The following is a 19,913-nucleotide window of genomic DNA, read 5'->3' as shown; positions in this document are numbered from 1 at the left end:
GAACAGCTCTCAATTGCCCGGAGACGAATAGCTTCCTCATTTGTGAGTGTATTGAATTGACAGTATCGTACCAACTTTTGTAGCCTTGTTATGAAGTTTGACAATGATTCCCCTGGTTCCCACCGTGCTGCATTGAAGACGATGCGTTCATGATCTACATCTTCCTTTGTGGTGAAATGAGCACGTATCGTCTTTTTGATTTTCTATATGTCTCTGTATCCTTTGCTGAAAAGGTTCTGATTAGGCGTCGGCCTTCATGACCCACCAGTTGAAGTAGTAGCAGTAGACGTTTGCTATCTCTTCGCTCTCCGGTTATGTCAAGAAATGCATCCAGTGATTCTAACCACCGGTTCCATTTGGGACCCAAACTTTGGTTGCCGGTCCGAGTCACTGAGGGTGGCACTCTAATGCAGGGGTTAGATGTATGGGTTTCTTCTCTCCCCACCATGATGGTGGAGTGTGGTGGCATGACAATGTCACAGGACTGTTCCCTTTGCTTCCTGTCTTCTTCACACAACTGTTCCCTTTACTTCCTGTCCTTTCTGCCGACCCTCCTCAGCCGATAGTCTTTGTTTGGTTGTTTCCTTTGATTTTGGTAAGATTCAACGCTCCCGGGTGACTATTGTATGTTGTCCGCCCCTGGCACGACTGTCTCGGTATGCTTCAGTGAGTTAAGCTGGGATCCTGAGGTCAACTGACCACCATTCAGCTGCACCATGCACGACTCGTATCTCTGCGAATTTCCCGCTTTCTTTGGAGTTGCGTGCTAACTGTAGATAGTCGTTGTGGCAGTGGCAACGATCTGTGGCAACATGGACATCTTCTTCTTGTGTTTTTGTTCCAGACTAGTGCAGGTTTTGTTCCAGACTAGTGCAGCTTCTTCGACGTTCATCTCCTCATGCCTCTGGATCATTTGATTTCTTGGCTTCTGGTACTGTCTTCTGCAGGTGTGCCCTCTTCTGGTTCTTCTGCAGGACTGCCCTCTTCCGGGTCTTCTGCACTGCTGCCCTCTTCGGGGTCTTCAGCAATTCTGCCCTCTTCTTCGGGGTCTTCACTTCTTGCATTTGTCAGGGCTTGTTTCCTTCACGTTTGTCAATGTTTGCTCATTTGCCTTTGCCAGTGCTTGGTTCCGTACACTGGCCACTGATTGTTCCTTTGCCAATGCTTGTTCTTGCTGTGCACTTACATTTATCACTGCTTGTTTTTCTTGTTCACCTTCTGCATTCACTCGTGCTGGTTTGTTATTTCCTTGGCTCAACCAATGCTCATTGAATTTCTCTTCTTGTCTCCACCAATGCTCGTTCTGCCATTATTAATGCTTGTCTTGCAATTTCCAGTGCTTATTTTTGCAATTATGCATATTTGTCCTTGCACTCACCAGTGCTTGTTTTGCATCTATCAATTCTTGTTTTGCTTTTTTAATGCTTGTTTCAGCCCTAGACCTGGGATGTCTGACTTCAAAATGGCCGCTCATGTATTGCACAGGGATGTCCCTTACAATCGCCTGACTCCAAGATGGCTGCCGTCACTGAAGTCTCAGTTCGCACGAGGCTTCCTCACTGTTCATTCACACCAGGGTCAATTCGGGTAGAACTCACCGGCAGCCGGTCTCAGAGACAGCACTCTCCAGATCTCCAGATCTCCACACCTTTTCACAGCTGCCACTTTCAGGTAAGGTTGGGGTGGGCTCCCACCTTGCTTCTCTTGGTCCCGCGCTCACTCAGCGACAACTTGCCAAATCTCACGCATCGGGGGTGAGATCCCGATGTCATGTGCCACTCGAGCTCCGTTTTCCAAAACGCTTGATAATGCTGGTCAGCAGGCCTTCTTGGGGACACTAACCACCCTCAGGGGCAATCCTTCATGACTTGGGGTGGCAGGCAGAGTCGGAGTGGGCTCCCCACATCTGCTCGTTCAGCGCGTGCCAACTTGCACGCATCAGGCGTGAGTCGCGTTTTTGGCACGATCGAGCGCACCTTTCTTGAACGCCCCGGCGCTTGTTATCTCTGCTCCTTTTGGGCTCCACACAGTCGCTTGACTGGGGAACAGGGTCACCTGCTGCTGGCCTCTCGATTCAGGCGGCAGCCTCACTTCTCACAGCACCCCTTCTTTTTTTCTTGCGCTGCTCGGGACGGGACACTCCTGTAGGGTTCTGTGGGTGGTAGACACACCAATCCCACCCTCGTCGCCAGTTGTCGTGTCCTGGCTCAAGGAAGACAGACACGATTATTTGTATTATAAGGAGCTTTATTCTTTGCATCCTTCTCCGTCCATGTCCCTACTCTAGCTGCCCCTTTCCTGTCACTGCTCCTCCTCTTCCTCCAACCCCTGGACTCCTCCCATCCCAACTACTATAACGTGTACATCATCACACTCGTGTCTAGTCACGCACATTGTGAGGCTCTGGGTGTGTGTGGCTCTGGGTGTGTGTGTGTGTGTGTGGGGCTCTGTGTGTGTGTGTGTGTGTGGCTCTGGTTGTGTGTGTGTCTCTGGGTGTGTGTGTGTGGCTCTGTGTGTGTGTGGCTGGCTCTGGGTGTGTGTGTGTGTGGTAGTAATTGCTGTCTGCTAAGCTCGTCCAGTAGGGTACAATAGGTCTTACATTTACATTAAGCTGTTGGCAATGTAAATGACAATGCCATTTATTTATCTGTTTTCAAAACCAACACTTAAATAAAAATGTTGTCAATTACAACGCCAATAGCTCTAACTTTTGCAAAGGCGAAACCGTTGCATCGTAAATGCTTGTTTTTCATATACTTGCAGGAGAGGGACACAGCACTTTTGATCTGTCGAGCTGTTAAACTGACACCGAAAGGCTCAAGGATACAATTACCCCTAGAGTGGTACATTTAGTCAAAATGTCGCTGGACTGGGTTTAGAATTGTAAATTAGCTTTCGCAATGTCAGCTGTACAGATTGTGGCAATTAAGCCGAGTACGCTCTGGCGAGATCACTGGTAACCAAACTGACTGCCTCACTTCAATTTCCTTTCACTGTTGTCCCGCTCTAACCAGCTCTCAATGTAATCATTTAACCCGCCAATAACGTTTATTTAGCCAGAAATACATTTAGAGCCGTGATCCTTGAAAATGCATTCCTTTGGATTTATCCTCTGTAAAGTGTGACTAAACCCGAGAGTTTCCGAGTCGGGACTGCTAATAAAAAGGGTAATAAAAATATCTCCGCTCAGAAGTGCAAATAAATCAGTTTATAAAACACAACCTGCCTTTATTTCGACACTTGAACAATGAGCCAAAAAAGTCATAAATTAATAGCTGCCGTTTTCAGCGAAATAACTTAATTTACTTTGCTTCTGAAATCTGCAACATTAGTTTTCCGACCTTCCCCAATAGTTTTTCAAAGAAACACCCACAATATAATCAACAAGCATTTGCAATGCAATAGGTCTCGTATTTGCCAGAGTTTAAGTAAGCTATTGGCTTTGAAAAAGGGCAATGCCTTTTATTTATGTTTTAAAAATCAACACATAAATAAAAGATATTGTCATTTACAATGCCAATAGCTCAAATTCTCATAAATGCGAGACCTATTGCATTGCAAATGCTTGTTTTTCTTTCTTTGTGTCTTGGTCCCTTTTCCCTATAGCACCCTCTCCCCTCCCCCTTCATGTTTGTCTCTGTTCCACTGTGTCTCTATTGCTCTCTGTGCCTCTGTCTGTCTCTGTCCCTCAATACCATTCTCATCCGCTCTTCCTTTTTGCCAGTTCCGTGCCCCATCACCGTCTCTCTACATCAAAGTGAGTTTAAATCACAATCTGTTCCAGTATGTGTAGAAACACGAGTGTGTGTTGTTCAAAATCTGTTGCAGCTCCTGCAGGGACAGGAGTGCATGCTGGTCCTTCATTTAAAAAGCCCTGACTATCATCACAACGTGCCTCTTTGTTTATAAGGTGCCCCATCTTGCCCTACGATGTGAAACGGAAACATCAATAAAATAGAAAGAAATAATCTTTATAAAACTATATAATTCGAGGAGGAGCTTAGCGCGCATCCAAGATGGTCGCGTGAGCTGTGAGCTCCCGAAACCCCCGCTACCTCCACCGTCTATCCTGGCACAAATCCTGTTTCTGATGATGGGTTCTAGTAGCTGAGACTCTCCTGATCTGAAAGGCCTTTTTCAGACTTTGAATCGGATGCCGGACGCCCGAATTACTCCTTCCTGAAGTCTGGAGGCCTACACCGTGGCTCATCCCGGGACTTGGGCATCCGGAGCACCCCGAAAGTAGTTGAACAACAACGGCTTGTGGAAGGGGACGGCTACCCGGGGTCTACTTTTGTTTTCGTTTTCTCTGGCTAAGAAGGTTGGAGGTGGCTGCCTATTGATCAAGCTGGCCTGTGAGCGCACTTGCTTGACTGATCTTCACCGACGCCCTGCTCTTCAGTATCTCGTGGTTTTTCCTTGTGGTGAGCCATTTAACCCAGGTCCCAAAAGCCCCTGAGGGGCGCGCAGCCCACCATGGCGGGCAAATCTGATAGTGACAAGCGGTCCCTCAAGAACGCGACTCGCGGTGACGTAACTCAGACCACCATTATGGACAGATTTGCGCGCAACCAGGGCTCGCCCAGCAGGACTGGCAAAACCCCGGAAGACCTTGGTGGTGGCCCCCCTGAGTCGGAGGAGCCAACTCTTCGAGACGTGATGGGCGCCATTGCCAGTATACAATCATTGATGGGCCAACAATACGAAACTTTGGCGGCCAAGATTGACACGGTGGCGGTGGATGTAGGATGGATTAGGGCGGACTTGGCCAAGACTAACGAGAGAGCCAAGTCGTTGGATGTCAAAACAGCCAGTCTCACCACTGATGTCTCCGATCGCCAGACTGAGATCTGGACTCTTCGGACCTCGAGTGACCAGTTTGCCCGCCGGCTTGAGGATTTCGAAAGTCGCGCTAGGTGCAATAATGTCCGCATAGTCGGAGTTCCAGAGCCCTCAGCTGATCAATCGACGGACTTACTCGTTGAAGATCTGATCCTCAACCACCTCGCTCCTAAGGGCCTGAGTAACCTTTTTGCAGTGGAGCGTGCCCACAGAGTCCTGGGCGGTAGGCGCAAGCAGGGGACTGCCCCGCGTCCCATCATTGCACGGATCTTTAACTATAGGGACAGAGACGCCATTTTGCAGGCCTCGAGGACTAGCGGCCCTACCAACTTCGAGAATGCATCCATCAACTTCTACCCTGATTTTACCCCTTCGGTGCAGAAGCAGAGACTGGGATTTTCTGGGGTGAAGCGGAGACTAAGAGACCTGGGCATGAAGTATGCTTTGCTTTTCCCCGCCCGATTGCGTATTCAACATAATGAGCGGGTGCTGTTCTTTGATATGCCAGAGGTGGTCAGTGACTGGTTGGACACACTATCTATGCCACGGGACAATGCGGAACAATCCAGAGGTGCTGAAGGCAGCCACCGGGACCAGGAGGAGTAGGGGCACCGGCGTGTGCTACCATTGTATTGTGCTACAGTGGATTGTTATCCTTTTTTGGGTCGATGACATTCTTAGAGACAAGCCCTGGGGCGGCGGGGAGTTCAGGACTTTTCCTCCTCCGGGGGTGTTTCCTTTTCTACTTGTAGTTTCGTTTTCTGGGGTAGGGCGACAGGCACACTGCAGAATGGGGTGGTTTTTTGGTTTTATTGCAGGGGGTTTTTGATCTGGTATCTTGGGGGAGGAGGGTGTTTCTTTTTACTGTTTGCATTGTTCTCGAGGCTACGTATTGTTGTATGGCTTATTCTGTGTTTCCTTCGTGGGGTTTGGGGGACCCTGCTACTCATTTTCGGGATGGGGGGTAGGAGGCTGAGAGTCTTGAGTTGGAATGTCAACGGCTTGGGGGACAAAATAAAACGGGGAATTGTACTCCAATATGTGAAGCGCCATTCCCCGACATTGTATTACTGCAGGAAACACACTTGGTGGGGAACACGTTTCATGCAATCAACCGGAGGGGCCACCGGTTGGTGGCACACTCGGGATTCACCTCGGGCTCTGGAGGGGCTGGCGTTATGATCCGTAGTTTCCTTCCCTTAGAGATTGATGAAACGCTATTGGACGACAGGGGAAGATATGCGGCGATTGTTGGTAGGTGGGAGGGAAGATCGGTCGCCATCCTCTCGATATATGTCCCCCCGGGTTTGCAGGCCACCACATTTGTCGACCTGGAGACATTGGTGTTGAGGCTTCCTGAGGGGATTCTGGTTGTTGGAGGGGACTTCAACTCGGTGGTTAACGGCCTGGAGGATCTGCATCCTCCCAGGGCTCTTACACCATCGCAGTCCTGCCTGAGTGGTTTCCTGGAAACGTTTGGTATGGTGGATTGTTGGCGGATGCTTCACCCAGGGCAGGCTCAATATACTTTCCACTCCGGGGCCCATGGGAGCTTAGCCAGACTTGACTATATTCTTGTGTCCACTGCCCAGGCTACAACGGTGCGAGAGGCCCGACATTTGCCTAGAGGCATCTCGGATCACTACCCGCTATGGATCCATATAGATCTCCATTTAGACGCTGGGGGCCGGGTCGCCCCAATTAATCCCTGGTATCTCCGTGTTCCAGAGACCAGGGCTGGGGTGATTAAAGCCATAGATCACTACTTCGTTGAAAATGTGGGATCGGTGTCTTTGTCTGTGTCCCTATGGGAGGCCGTCAAAACTGTGATACGGGGTCAGACGCTGTCGCTAGTGGCCAGCTTTAAGAAGCGCCACAATGGAGAGGTTGAGCAGCTGGAGTCTGATATAGTGGCTTTGGAGAGGGATCTTGAGTGTGGGATCACGCGTGAACAGGTGCATGTTTTGCAACTGAAGCAGTCTGATTATAAAGCCTTGGTCACGAATGCCGCGAAAGCCATGAGTCGAGAGCAACAGGGCCGTTTGTATGATGTGGGCGACAAAGCGGGGAAGTTGATAGCTTGGCTGGACAAGAGGGAGAGATCGAATCGAGTGGTACGGGTGGTTAAGCGAGTGGATGGTGTACGTGTGACAGATCCGTTGGAGATTGTGGAGGAGTTCGCTTGACACTTTCGAACGGTGTATGCGCCGGTCTCGGACCGGCCAGAGGAAGACTCCCATCTTTTGCTTAGGGATATCGCTTTGCCTTGCCTGTCCGACTCTGACAGAGAGCTAATGGAGGCGGATTTCTCCACTGATGAAGTAGCGCTCGCTATTCGCTCCATCCGCTCTGGAAAAGCCACGGGCCCAAACGGCATACCCATCGAGCTGTACAAGCTGCGTCCGAACAAAATGGCGTTGTTTCTTCGCTCGATGTTCTTGGAGTCCAGGGAAAGGGGTTCACTTCCCCGTGACCAGCGTTTAGCATCTATCGTGGTGATCCCTAAAGAGGGTAAACCCCGTGAATTCTGTACCTCCTATAGATCCTATCTCACTTCTGAATGTGGAGCCTAAAATTTTGGCAAAAATGTTAGCTAACCGCCTGATTAAAGTGATTGGAGATTTGGTGCACCCGGACCAGTCTGGCTTTATTCCAGCCCGTAATACCGCGTTGAATCTACGCCGTCTTCATGGCGTGCTGGCGAGGGCGGAGACGTTACGTGAGCCGGCCATTTTGGTTTCTTTGGATGCCACTATGGCATTTGACACAGTGGAATGGCCATATCTATGGGCGGCTCTGGCAAAGTTCGCTTCGGACCGGTGTTCATCGGATGGGTCCGGTTACTCTATGAGGAGCCCCTGGCCTAGGTAGTCGTTAATGGTCGAGTGTCGGCTCCCTTTGTTCTGGGGAGGGGTACGTGGCAGGGGTTCCCCTCTGTCTCCGCTACTTTTTGCCTTGGCTCTAGAGCCCTTGGCCACTTGGTTGCGATGGGAGCCGTCCCTCAGGGATATCAGGTGGACTCCCGGTTTTGAAGATCGCATCTCACTTTATGCGGACGACATTCTCCTTTACCTCACCTCCCCTCGGAAATCTTTGGGGGTGTTGTTCGACGTCCTTAATTCCTTTGGGAGGAACTCTGGACTGGTCATCAATTGGGGCAAGTCTTGTGTGTACTCGCTCACAGACGATACTCCACTCGTACCGCGCAATTGTCCAATACAAATTTCATCCACCGGGTTCAAATATTTAGGTATCTATGTTTCGCGTGATTCGGCTGTCAGGTATCAGCGCAACTTACCCCCCCCCGCTTCTTCGCTTAAAAGTGGACGTGAAAGCCTGGAGCAGACTGCCGCTGTCCCTGGTGGGCAGAGCAGCCTTATTTAAAATGATGTCTCTCCCCAGATTTTTGTATGCGCTTCAGAACACACTAGATTTAGTGCCCTCCAGCTACTTCCACGAGATCGAGTGCCTACAAAGGAAACTGCTGTGGGCCGGACGCCCCCGGATTGCCTTGGCTAAACTTACGCTGCCTTGGTATGATGGCGGTATAGCGTTACCGTATATAAGACGATATTACTGGGCCTCACAACTGAGCTCAGTTAATCATGCGATGTATGGTCCAGCTTCTAACCCGGCTTTTGCTATGGACAAATGGCTGCTGCCGGGCGGGGACTATAACAGGGCGCTTTATTCCAAACGGTCTGATGTAGCGTAGACGGGGCCCACCAGAGTTGCGGTGCGGGTCTGGTACAACGCTAATGCTGCTATGGGCTGGTCGGACACTCTCACTCGGGCGACTCCACTCTTTGCAGCCGAGAGGTTGGGCAACTTGTGGACTACCAAGGGTTTCGAAAAATGGGACCTCATTGGGATTAGTAGGGTGGGGAACCTTTGGCGGAAAGACAAGATAAAGTCTTTTGAAGAGCTGCAACTTGAATTCAAACTCAGTAATCGAGAATATTTTCGGTACCTACAGGTCCGACGCCCTTTTCTCTGTTTTTCCGGACGGCACTCTCGTTCCAGAATCCTCACCCCTGGAGGACAGAGTACTCGACGGCCATGTCCCGGACAGTACGATCTCGCTTATATATAAAAAGCTGATAAATGACCGAGCGGACCTTCTTTTACAGCTCCGTACGGCCTGGACCGGCGATGGACTGGAACTCGATGATGAGGACTGGCAGGCGGCGATATTCTCCCCGAAGGAGGTAGCAATCTCGGCCCGTCTGAGATTGGTGCAGTTAAAAATCCTACACCGAGTGTACATGACGGGTCCTCGCTTGTTACATATAGGGTATGCTTCGGATGATTTGTGTAAGCGCGGGTCTGGAATGGTGGGTACATTCCTTCATATTCTGTGGGAATGTCCGGCGGTAGTGTCTTTTTGGAATTGTGTGCATGGTGTTATGACTGAGGTGACGGGTGTTTCGCTTTTGCCTGAGGCCCGAAGGTGTCTATTGAATGAGTGGGAGCCCAATGATTATAATGTAGCACAAACGCAGTGGGCCACCTTGGGTAATATGATCGCTAAGCGTGACTTTGCGCAATTGTGGGGATCGTCGAGGACACCCAGTCTGTCGGCCTGATCTAGAAACATGGACTGGTGCATGTTTCGTGAAAAAACTGTCTACATTGCTCGGGGCAGGCCCAAGAAATGGGGGAGGGTGTGGAATCAGTGGAACCAGTATTGTGGTGAAATTTGTACTCCCCTTTTGTGCCTCCACCGGAGGTGTTACACTCCCCTTAGCGTGATGTTCCTTCTAGTCTGGATTTTTGTCTATGTATTGCTGGCTTGCTCTCTTTCCCCTTTTCCCCCTCCCGTCTGCTCTTCTGATAGCTTTTCAATTTCACTTGTTACTATGTAACAGTTGTAGATGTGGTACTCCCTCCCCAGAAGGGTTACTTATGTATCTGCCTTGCGTTTAGCCTCTGCATTTATTTTCTCTTACTTTTTGGTTGGTTGGTTTTCAAAAAATACAAAACAAAGACCTTCTTCCTCCTGTGATGTAATGTACGACATGACATGTTTGTTTAATTGCCCTAGGGTTGTCGGCTGAAGGGCTGTGTATTCATTCATCCTGCTATGATCATTGGAAATGTTGCCAGCCGACCCGATGTGGCTGTATGATTGCTATTGTATATACATGCTTATCAATAAAGGTTTTTTAAAAAAAACGATATAATTGATCCTGCAACGAGACAATAAATGTATAAAGCACAATTCAGACGATCCGTCCCCCCATGAAAATATGACATTTTAAGCATACAATCCAAGTGTACCTTTTACCTCTCTGAGATTAACTGTGATCGTGTCACAGTTTAATTATTAGTTATAAGGATTAGTGCCTGGCACGTTTGACAGACTTGTATGTGCACACACACATACCTGTTCAGTGGCCCCACGGCAAATGGAACACCTTCAGCTAGTCCTGGCTTTTGTTTATTATTTCTTGGAATTATTTTGTTGTTTTTACTTTTCTAGGTTTCCCTTAGAAATCCGTACTTGCACAGTGCTTTTAGTTTATGCTTGTGATGTGCCTAGTTATGTGTTAACAAAGTGTGTACAGTATCTGCCTGTGTTGTGTTTAAGTGCCATCACTAAAGCTTTAAGTGTGGCTGTGCGTGCTATTGCTGTATGGATAAACCTTGGAGTGGTGAAGCCTGTGCTGCACCTATTTGTATGTGAGGGAATATTGCACTCCAGCCCATGCTGAAACTTGCATGGCTGCTACCTGTGCAGCGCCTGAATTCTGTATCAGCAGCTGGCACTGTTATCTACCTAGAGGACAAAGGAGCAGTTGCCAAATATTCACATGGTTGGTCAATGCTGACCTCTTACAATGGTCAAAAGGCCTCACGGCTCCTTGAGGATACCTACTCTTGGAAGGTCAAACAGGGGAGGCAAAGCCCTGGCAGTTTTGGGGTCCGAAGCCTGGAATACACTACCACCCCCTCTCCGACAAATCCTCAGAGAAACCACTTTCAGAAAGACCCTCAAAACCTGGATCTACACCTTATCCGACACACAATGTAAAAACATGATATCACACCCCTATCACGACCTGCCACATGAACAAAGTCACCTGCTTCGTTTACACTCTGAAGCGCTAAGATGCTCCCTGGAGTGTAACCCGCGCTATATAAAAAACAATTACATTACATTACATTACAAATGTCTGTCACTGAGGTTGGGAGAGATCCCCACACTGGATTTTTTTTTAACCAAAATGGCAGATGAAAGATCATTAGAGGGACATGGAATGCTGTTTGTGCCATCAATCAAATAAATTGTTGCTGCACAGTCTATGCATCGGTCTCCGACTCAAATATGCATGAAGGACCCTGCTAAGGAAGAAGTTTAAGACATTAGGGATTAGATCATGCAGATCAGCGTTAGAGAATCACTTGATCCCCAGAACGTAATCCTGAGCATTTGATTGGCGCAGTTTATGGACACCTTCAAGGTTCTTGTTAAAGAGACATTTGCTACTGATTCTGAGAATAAGGGCAAGGCCACTAGCTGTGTTGGTATTCTGGAAAGGCAATGGGATGGTCGGGTCGGTAGGGCGCTACAAGTGTAATCCAGCCCATACTCTGCCCCACTGTTGTAGGGTCTGCTAGTTAAGACCAGCAGCACAAGTGTCCTATAGACACGCCGGACTGCTAGAGGCTATGAGCTTTATCTAGCCCCCATCTCGTCTTATCATTTATGGGGCATCTACTAAAAATTGAACTCTTAGTTGCTAAGCACAATTCACACTTTTTTCACCATAAAAGCACACCAGCACTATATCCAAGTTGAATGAAAAGCTTGCATATAATGATAATCTGTAATGAACCGGTCTTAAATCACTTTTCTGGTCAAATATTATGAATTAGTTAACTTTAATGGCTCCTATTTATATAGCACTTTATAGGAAGTACTTTATGGCGTGCTGTTATTTATATTTGTAAAGGCTGTATCCATCCCTCATACATAGTGTGCTAAACATATCTTGCAAAGATTTTGCACTTCATGTCGGATTGCGATTTCATGTCTGTTGCAGTCATAGAGAACCCGTAATGGTTAAAACATATATATGTTAATTTTAATGGTATCTAGCTATATAGCACTTTAGAATACCCTTTACAGCAAACTGTGATTTTATATTTGCAAAACTTGCAGAGATCTCTCATGCACTACGTGCAACATGCTTTTTAAAGATCATGCACTTCACGGCAATTTGTATTTTAGTCTACAGTGGTATATTGATCCGTTATGTATTTTGCAAAGATTTTATTTAATCGTGTAAATATTTAATAATAATAATAATAATAATACTGAAAGCACGCAACCCTTCTGACACTACTGACAGCACTCTCACACTCTTTTAATACTACTAACAGCACCCTCACTCTCTTCTGAAACTAATTACAGAATTCCTCATTCTAATACTACTAACAGCACTCTCGGGCTCTTCTGAAACTATTGACAGCACCCTTCACTTTTCTAATAATACTGCAAACACTCTGCATGACATCGCACTGATGGGTGGCAGTCCATGAACTCATATATAGAAAGGTTTTTGCACTGCTCAAACAATTGGGCTTTTGTAAATTCAGTGTACAGTTTTCAGTGGGAGGTGTGATCAATCTGTCATCTTGTTGTGTAAAGCATGAGTTGCCCCTGGCGCTGATTCTTCAGGTTGTTCAATACATAAGGGATGCAGTCAAACACAAAATGTTATAGGGCTGTTGGCTTGCAAAGAGGAACTTGCCTTTCTTTCGTGCGTTAAAAAGCTGTGGAACGTGTCCATAAATGTTTCCAGAGGAAACATGTATTCCTGAATCAGACTGCATAACCCAGTGTGTAGTATTTATATAGCTCGCCAATCCCTGGCAGCACAGCACCCAAGACAATATACTGCAAGGCTAAAAACACTTACAAGCTCCCAAAGACGAGAGAGACCTTTTGGCCATGCCTATGCATGCTTAGTGCAAAGGATTTGCACCCTGGTAGCAGAAATTGCCCTTTTTCAAACATTTCCTCGTATCACATATACCTCTAATCGCCCAGATAAAGAATAATTGAAGTTATATTATTATACCGCGCCCCTTTTATAACGGAGTTGTGTTTAAATTGTACAATTTGACACAAACTTACCCAATTATTCCTCTAAATAAAACGTTGCCAATATTAAAGACAAAGTAGAGAATGCATTGAATTATCAATGCAACCGCAATTCATATTTGTATTAAGGACTTTTATTACTTTATGTTACATTCTCCTCCCTATCCTCTTAATACCGCTCTTCATTATTGTATTCCTGGAAAGCGCCCGAGACTCCCCTTAAAATCGTATTTCAGACTCAGGCCATTACTAGGGGGCTAGAAGGACGGGTAGTCGGCAACTGCATTAAGAAAGTGGACGTTTAGGGTCCATTGAAAATAAGATGAGAGTTTGGAAAACCTATCTAGATAGAGTAACTCAGGGACATCGACCCGCTCATAATTCCTGAAATGACGAAGCTAGGAGTATGTAGCCAATAAGCCTCAAGGCCCAAGTGGAAAGTCGAACTTAACCAATGGGATGGCTGAAGACGCCTAGCCAATGAAGTATCACTAAGTGTTGTCACGGCGTCTTCAGCCAATGAGCTTTTCATCTGATGGAAGCTGGGTGTGCCCGTCCGCCTGGTGTAAGGGAAGCTCTTAGAGCCAGTGCACACGTGCGGCAGAAATTTGTTCAGAATTATCCGAGGGTATAAAACGTGGCTGCTGCGGCAGGTGCGTCAGATAGAAGCGGCGCGTGAGCGGTTGAACAGGGGAAGTCTGAGCCTAGCCTAGCCATGGAGATGGAAAACCAGCAATGCGAGGTGAGGAGTAGAGGCTGACAAGGTGGTGTGGAGGAGTATACGCTCTGCGTTGGTAGTAGTAGTCGCCATTTGCAGGTGCCAAAAGAAAAGGGCACCCTCGTACCCCCACCCATGAGTACTAGTGCGATTGACATCCGGGATGGGAGGGTACTTAGCCAGATAAATCAGCCCTAAATTGCCGCTTCATGTGAAGTGACTTAAGCTAAACTTGAGCTTTCAGTGATTGGCATTTGGGGTCTGACCATGTTTCTTTTTAAGGTGGTTTAGTGCGTTTTCAGTCAGCATTTTATGACCAGTTTCGTATATGAATTTGGAAATAAATTGTTCCCTGTAAAGTACCCGTCATTTGTTTCTCATGCATTTCCCCGCTGAAAGACGACTCAAATCGTTTCATATTTGTAGCCTATATATTTTCTGTTTGTGAATAAATATTAACTCCCAATTATTCTTCATAGCGTATTGGCCTTTGTTTGGGGGCTTAATTCGTTTCATACGAACAAATGTGAGTTGATAGTTTCTGAACATATTTTAAGACGCTTGGCTAGTCTAAATCCCGTTATTATGCATGTTTTGTTAATTAGTCTTTCATCCATTTAATAGATTAATACGTTGCATGAATATAAAAAAACACTTTTTTTCCCCGAGTTGAGTTGCATTGCAGGCACAGCATGAGCTAATCCGTGGCATTAACTCCTATTTTGACTAGGTTCAAAGTTTAACTCCCTTGCTATTTGCTGTGGTGTTTTACCAGATTACGCGTTAACTTAATTTTTGAGTGCTGTGAATGTTGCGTTTTCTGATAGTCACATGATCGCTCCTAGGCTCGAGCTGCGAGACTTTCCGAGTGATTGACAAATGCTGTGTCTTTAATTCCGTAGGGCCAGAATTGAATCTTGCGGGTTCACTGGGCACGGGTTTGTAGATTGTTGCAGTAATCTAGATCTCTATTCCCATAATACGGTCTCACGGCGAATGCGTCTACATCCAGGGCTTTTAAATAGGCCGGGTCTCACCAGTGCTGAGTACCGGCAGATTTTTAAAAGGGGTCTCGAAACTTCTCTATCGGGCTCGGTTTTGTGCCCTGGCACAGGTGGTCCTTTTTTTTCCCCCTGACTGCGGTGACAGCAGGCACATCTATGTGCGCGTGATCACATAGCTCACTTCTCACTAGTGGAGGGTACAGCTGCATGACGTCATGCCAGGTGAGCTTTGTAGAGGAAGGGGAATCCTTTAAAGAGGCATTTTCTCTCTGGATTTCCCTTCTCTATTTAAAACTCGGGAGCAGCAACATCATCGTGGTGTCATCAGGGCTTTAAATGGAAGCTTTTTTAAAAATTCTGTGCAATTATAGTTGCTGCTTATTTATCTTATACAACTAACACTTAGCTGCCACGGTTTCAGATTGGCATGTGTCATTTTAATAATGTCAGTGTTATTAAGAGTGACTTTTCAATAAGTGACACTCTCTGGCGAGCAAAATGAGGCAATGCAGACAAGGGAAACAAACTCAAATTAAAACCATTTGCGCAACGAGAATCTCTATTACAATTTAATGCAGACACAGGGTAGAAAGGCACAGGGAACCCACGCCAAAACGTAGGGACACAGAAATGGGGCAAGGTATTAGTGAATTGGAACGGACAATTGTAAACACAGGGCAGAAAGACAGAAACTAAAACAGGTAAAATGCTTAAAAAATCAATTTGACCTGTGTAATGTACATTGTGCTCGTGTCAAGCGCACACAGGCTCAATGCAAATACACTGCTGTAATTAAAGGCGATGTGTACCTGCAATGACCTACGGCATTTCCATAACAGCTTCGACTTGAGCTCTCCCTCGTTTGCTCACTCCACTCTTGCATGCAAGGCGCCGTTTAGTGCAGTGACAACACATGATTTCCTTCTCATTTGTCACATGTTCAGGGACGCACACCACGTCAAGGCGCATCAACAAAGAGCGCAAAGTGGAGGCTTTCAGATACAGTGGGTAAGTACGCAACGAACGGAGCGTAGCAAGTGCTCTGGGGCGCGTACGTACAGTGCGTTCTACTTATGCAGGCAATACATTACTCCAAAATCGGTCTGTAACCATTCATAAAAAATATTGAAACCGTTTAACGCCTTTTCCGGCCGAACATTATCTGGTGTGCATTTCTGATTTGAGCTGTAGACCTCGTCTTTCGCCCACGTTGATTAATTATGTGAATGCCCTCTGACTTTTCGTGTAATGTACCCGTGTGTGTTGCCTACAGTCTAAAGTGAAGTATGTATGTGTGGTGGGAGCGAGTACGGGTGACGGGGTCGTTGAATTTAGTTGCAGTGATGGCCTACCTGCGGCCAGCAATAGCAGTTGCATTTTCACGTAGGCGCCGGCTGCCTGGTTTTGCTTCTCTGCCTGCCGGCCGCCCGCCCGCATCAGGCTCGCTGGGGCCAGCTCTGCTACAGTCATGGTGCTACCCTGAGGCCGTTGGTTCCCAAACTGTGCGCCATTATGCGTTGCCAGGGGCGCCACGGCACGATGTGGGAAATTAGTGGCAGCGCTAGACATTTAGAAATAACACCTGCATAATTGTTATAACTCCGCCACTTTAAGGAGACAGGAATATAAAGAAAGGGTAGTCTGATCTGTAAGCAAAATGCAGAGTGGAGCTGCAGGGGCTCTTGGAAGGGGTGAAACAGCAAGGCCTCATTAACATGTAAATAAATGGTCTTTAAAAGACCTGTGAAGTGCTGGGTGCCGCTGTTTGTGTGCCCAGGAGGTCTTATCCACAGGCTGCCACACACAACTGGGGGAGGGGATGGGGGGGGGGGGGGGTTGAAACCCTTTGAGGTCAGTGGGTGTTGCGCGCCTGAGTCTGAGGGCACAAACAGAACAGGCATGGAGATAATGGATAGAAAGATAGCAAGAAGGAAGCAGGCATTGAGGAAAGGGGCAGTCTCTGCACAAAGCGAGAAGGCAAGGGGCAGTCTCAGGGCACGAAAGGAGAAGGCATGGAGGAAAGGGGCAGTCTTTGGGTACAAAGGGAGCAGGCATGGAGGAAAGGGGCAGTCTCAGGCAGTCTCGGGGCATGAAGGGAGAAGGCATGGAGGAAAGGGGCTGTCTCATGGCACGAAGGCAGCAGGCATGGATAGAAGGGGGAGTCAGAAGGCACGTATGGAGATGGCATGGACAGAAGGGGTAGTCTGAGAGCGTGGGGCAGGCGGTCACCGGCTTACATCCCCACCCACCCGTCCACCGGTAAAAAATATTGGGGGGGAGCCATGGCCAACTGCCATTAGGTCAAGGGAGCCACGGGTCAAAAAAGTTTTGGAACCACTGCCCTGAGGCCTCGAATGAACCACCTGTCCTCCGCAGTGGGAGTAAAATACAAGTTGATTGGCACACTATGCTAAGCATAGATTTGTACCTTGCGTTTTAAGCCACGTCTTAATTACATTGGCCTCGCTTCTTGCAGAGACCCCCCCCAGTTTTTTCATCCCACTTAAAGCCCTGCCTACATCTCCAGTGCAAAAGGCCCGATAATGTTCTTAGACCACATGCAAGTGTAATGGAAAACAACTAAGCAATTTGGCAACAGCGTTTGAAATTAGCCACCACCTGTTGCACAAAATATTTGATTTTGTTTAATTGAAAAAAATCTGGTGCTGTCTCAAGTATGGAGATGGTTAATCTGGTAGTTTTTAAATATTAGCGACTCCTTGTAACCTGATCTGCGTAACCTAGATATCCATTTACAAACGAAGCATGGTTTATATTCAAGCAGTACTGAGGATTTAAAAGCTGACCACTGTCGTCTGCACTAGACCTCCTATTTACGCTTTTTTTTAATTTTAATATATTGAGCTTGGCATCTAGCGCTTGTGCATAGTATCGCAACACATGAGAAGAACTGCTATAACGATTAAAACGGAGTACCAGCGACCTTGGAGTTGATTATAGCGCACCCCTTCATCTATTCAGCCTGCATCCTTATGTTAAAGCATTTCTTCTTATCAAAAGAATTTATCTGAAGGAGTGTACGTTTCTTGGGCAAAATAATTTTATTGTTTGTTCTTAGATGTGGATCAATGCTGTAAACCCTGTAAACAAGGCAGCACTGATGACCTGGGTCAAAGAAACTGGAACCTCCCTGGTGCAGGTGAACGGTCAGCGGAAGTACGGCGGACCTCCCCCGGGTGCGTAGTGGATTATTTTACTTAAACTTTGCATGGCGCTATGCTTTCCCATTCAGCTTCAACTATGCGCTCTGATAATGTGGGGCTGCTCAAGGTAAGAGAGTGTTGATGCAGAGATGCTCATATTTATAGACTGGCAACCTGCTTCTCTTGGCACAGCTGTCTCCTAATTTAGATTTACAATGCTCCGTTCTAAATAAAGAACTGTTATTTTCACATCTGGCTGCGCTATTATTTGTAGCGCCTTGAAGATTGAAAAAAAACCACTGGCATCCATCACTGTAAACTTAATTCCAGGCTAGATGTACCTGTGACTTTTCGTGAGAAGAGAACTATTGTAACTGCCAGAATAAGTGCTGCTTTACACTTAAGCACGAATTATTCTGTTACGGTTACTGCTGTCCTCTTAAATTTTTTTCTTCTTTTCTGTCTTGACAGAATGGGCAGGTGCCCCCCCTCCTTCCGGTTCTGAAGTGTTCATTGGCAAGCTGCCTCAAGACATCTACGAAGACAAATTGATCCCCCTCTTTCAGAGCGTGGGCAAACTATACGAATTCCGCCTCATGATGACCTTCAGCGGCCTGAACCGAGGCTTTGCCTATGCCAGGTACACCAGCCGGCGAAATGCCCAGTCGGCCATTGCTGCACTGAACGGCTACGAAGTGCAGAAAGACCACCGCATTGTCGTGTGTCGGAGCACCGAGAAGTGCGAGTTGTGTGTCGACGGCGTGCCCTGCCGCCTGGAGCAGGGGGAACTGAAAATGGCACTGCAGCAGCTAACTTCCGGAATTGAAGACATCGCTTTGTACCCAAGCCCCACCAAGAAACGTGAACTTCTGGCTGTGGTCAAATATAACTCTCACCGAGCGGCAGCAATGGCCAAAAAAGTCTTAGTGGAAGGTATGTATGTTTAAAGGCGCACTAGCAGTAATATCTACACCCCCCCCCCCCCATTTTACCATGCCATTAAATTGCTTGACATCTGTTGTAGAATCGCAAAAAATGGTTGTGAACTTAGTAATGGTTGCCACAAGGCATAACTAGTCGGTGTTTAAAATTGTGTAATGACGAAAGTGGGATCACCCCAGGGCTGTCTTCAATATGGGCCTTATGGTGAGTTGCACTCCGAAATATAAAGGTCATGCACATTGCAGTACCACCACAGCATGCTCGTGTCCTAGTGTGAATGGCTGCACATGAACGAAACAGTCTTTGGGAAACGAGCTTATTTGTAAAATGCAGTGTTGGATGCAAGTGCTCCGAAGTTTATCTTGCTGTGTAGTGTGTGAGGCTGTAGTCTAATCAATGTTATGACGTGGTGTATTGTTTAAGGGCGTTACAATAACCAGCAAATTTGTTCACGCCATACTTTAGGGAGTAATATGAAATGCTTTGTTAACGTTAACAACTTTAGATAGTCCCAAGGGATAACTGGGGTATCTTGAACAAGTTAAAGCTCCGATTTGTGTTCCTTTCAACAGTTTTCTGCCCCCCCCTCCATCTTAGAATTAGATGCGGTACAGTAAGCATGATGGTACCTTTCGGACTGAACTGCTTTCGTGCCGAGCCAGAGATGCCTGTATAGCGAAGGGTGGCTTCCTATATTTTCAGGGGATATACACACTTTTCTCCCTCACCACCATTCACCCCTGTCAACCTACAAGTTAAAATACTTGGTCTGATCAACAAGCCCCGTTCTAGATGTGGTTAAGGATTGTCAAGTGAATATCGCTTGGTAAATAAGCATTTTGCACGCGCACCATTGGGCCTTGTTTACTTAACTCTCGTCCTAAGTCATTGTGGAAATTGAGCCAACTTTTTCTGCAGGACGAAGACTAAGAATCAGCGTTTCTTTTAAAGCAATTACGTTACCACTCCCACCATTCAGTTTCTAGTCTGCTCCCAAACCAGTTAATACACCCTTGCTAACTTGGTCAAAGGCTTGTTAGTTTATTGGTACTCCTTATCACTCACTTCTCCATACATCTATTTAAATGGATTCCTTTTTCCACTAATCTTTACTATGCGTAGCGCCTCAAACG

At 46.9% G+C, this 19,913-nt stretch overlaps 1 protein-coding gene across 1 annotated transcript in view; it reads left to right on the top strand.

The window, feature by feature from the left end:
* The first annotated feature begins 13,559 nt into the window (after positions 1–13,559).
* The window catches only part of DND1 (DND microRNA-mediated repression inhibitor 1), a 161,700-nt gene continuing 155,346 nt past the window's right edge, over positions 13,560–19,913 (top strand). The window contains exons 1-3 of the mRNA XM_086931379.1: positions 13,560–13,694; positions 17,754–17,871; positions 18,310–18,771. Coding sequence (XP_086787505.1) covers positions 13,668–13,694; positions 17,754–17,871; positions 18,310–18,771 — 607 coding nt within the window. The 5' untranslated portion in view covers positions 13,560–13,667. The remainder of the gene's footprint in view (positions 13,695–17,753; positions 17,872–18,309; positions 18,772–19,913) is intronic.

Source organism: Lissotriton vulgaris, chromosome 7, assembly GCF_964263255.1.
Source record: "Lissotriton vulgaris chromosome 7, aLisVul1.2, whole genome shotgun sequence".
In the NCBI taxonomy this organism is placed as follows: domain Eukaryota; kingdom Metazoa; phylum Chordata; class Amphibia; order Caudata; family Salamandridae; genus Lissotriton; species Lissotriton vulgaris.
Note: the sequence above shows the minus strand (reverse complement) of the source record. Positions and strands in the feature narration are given on the sequence as shown.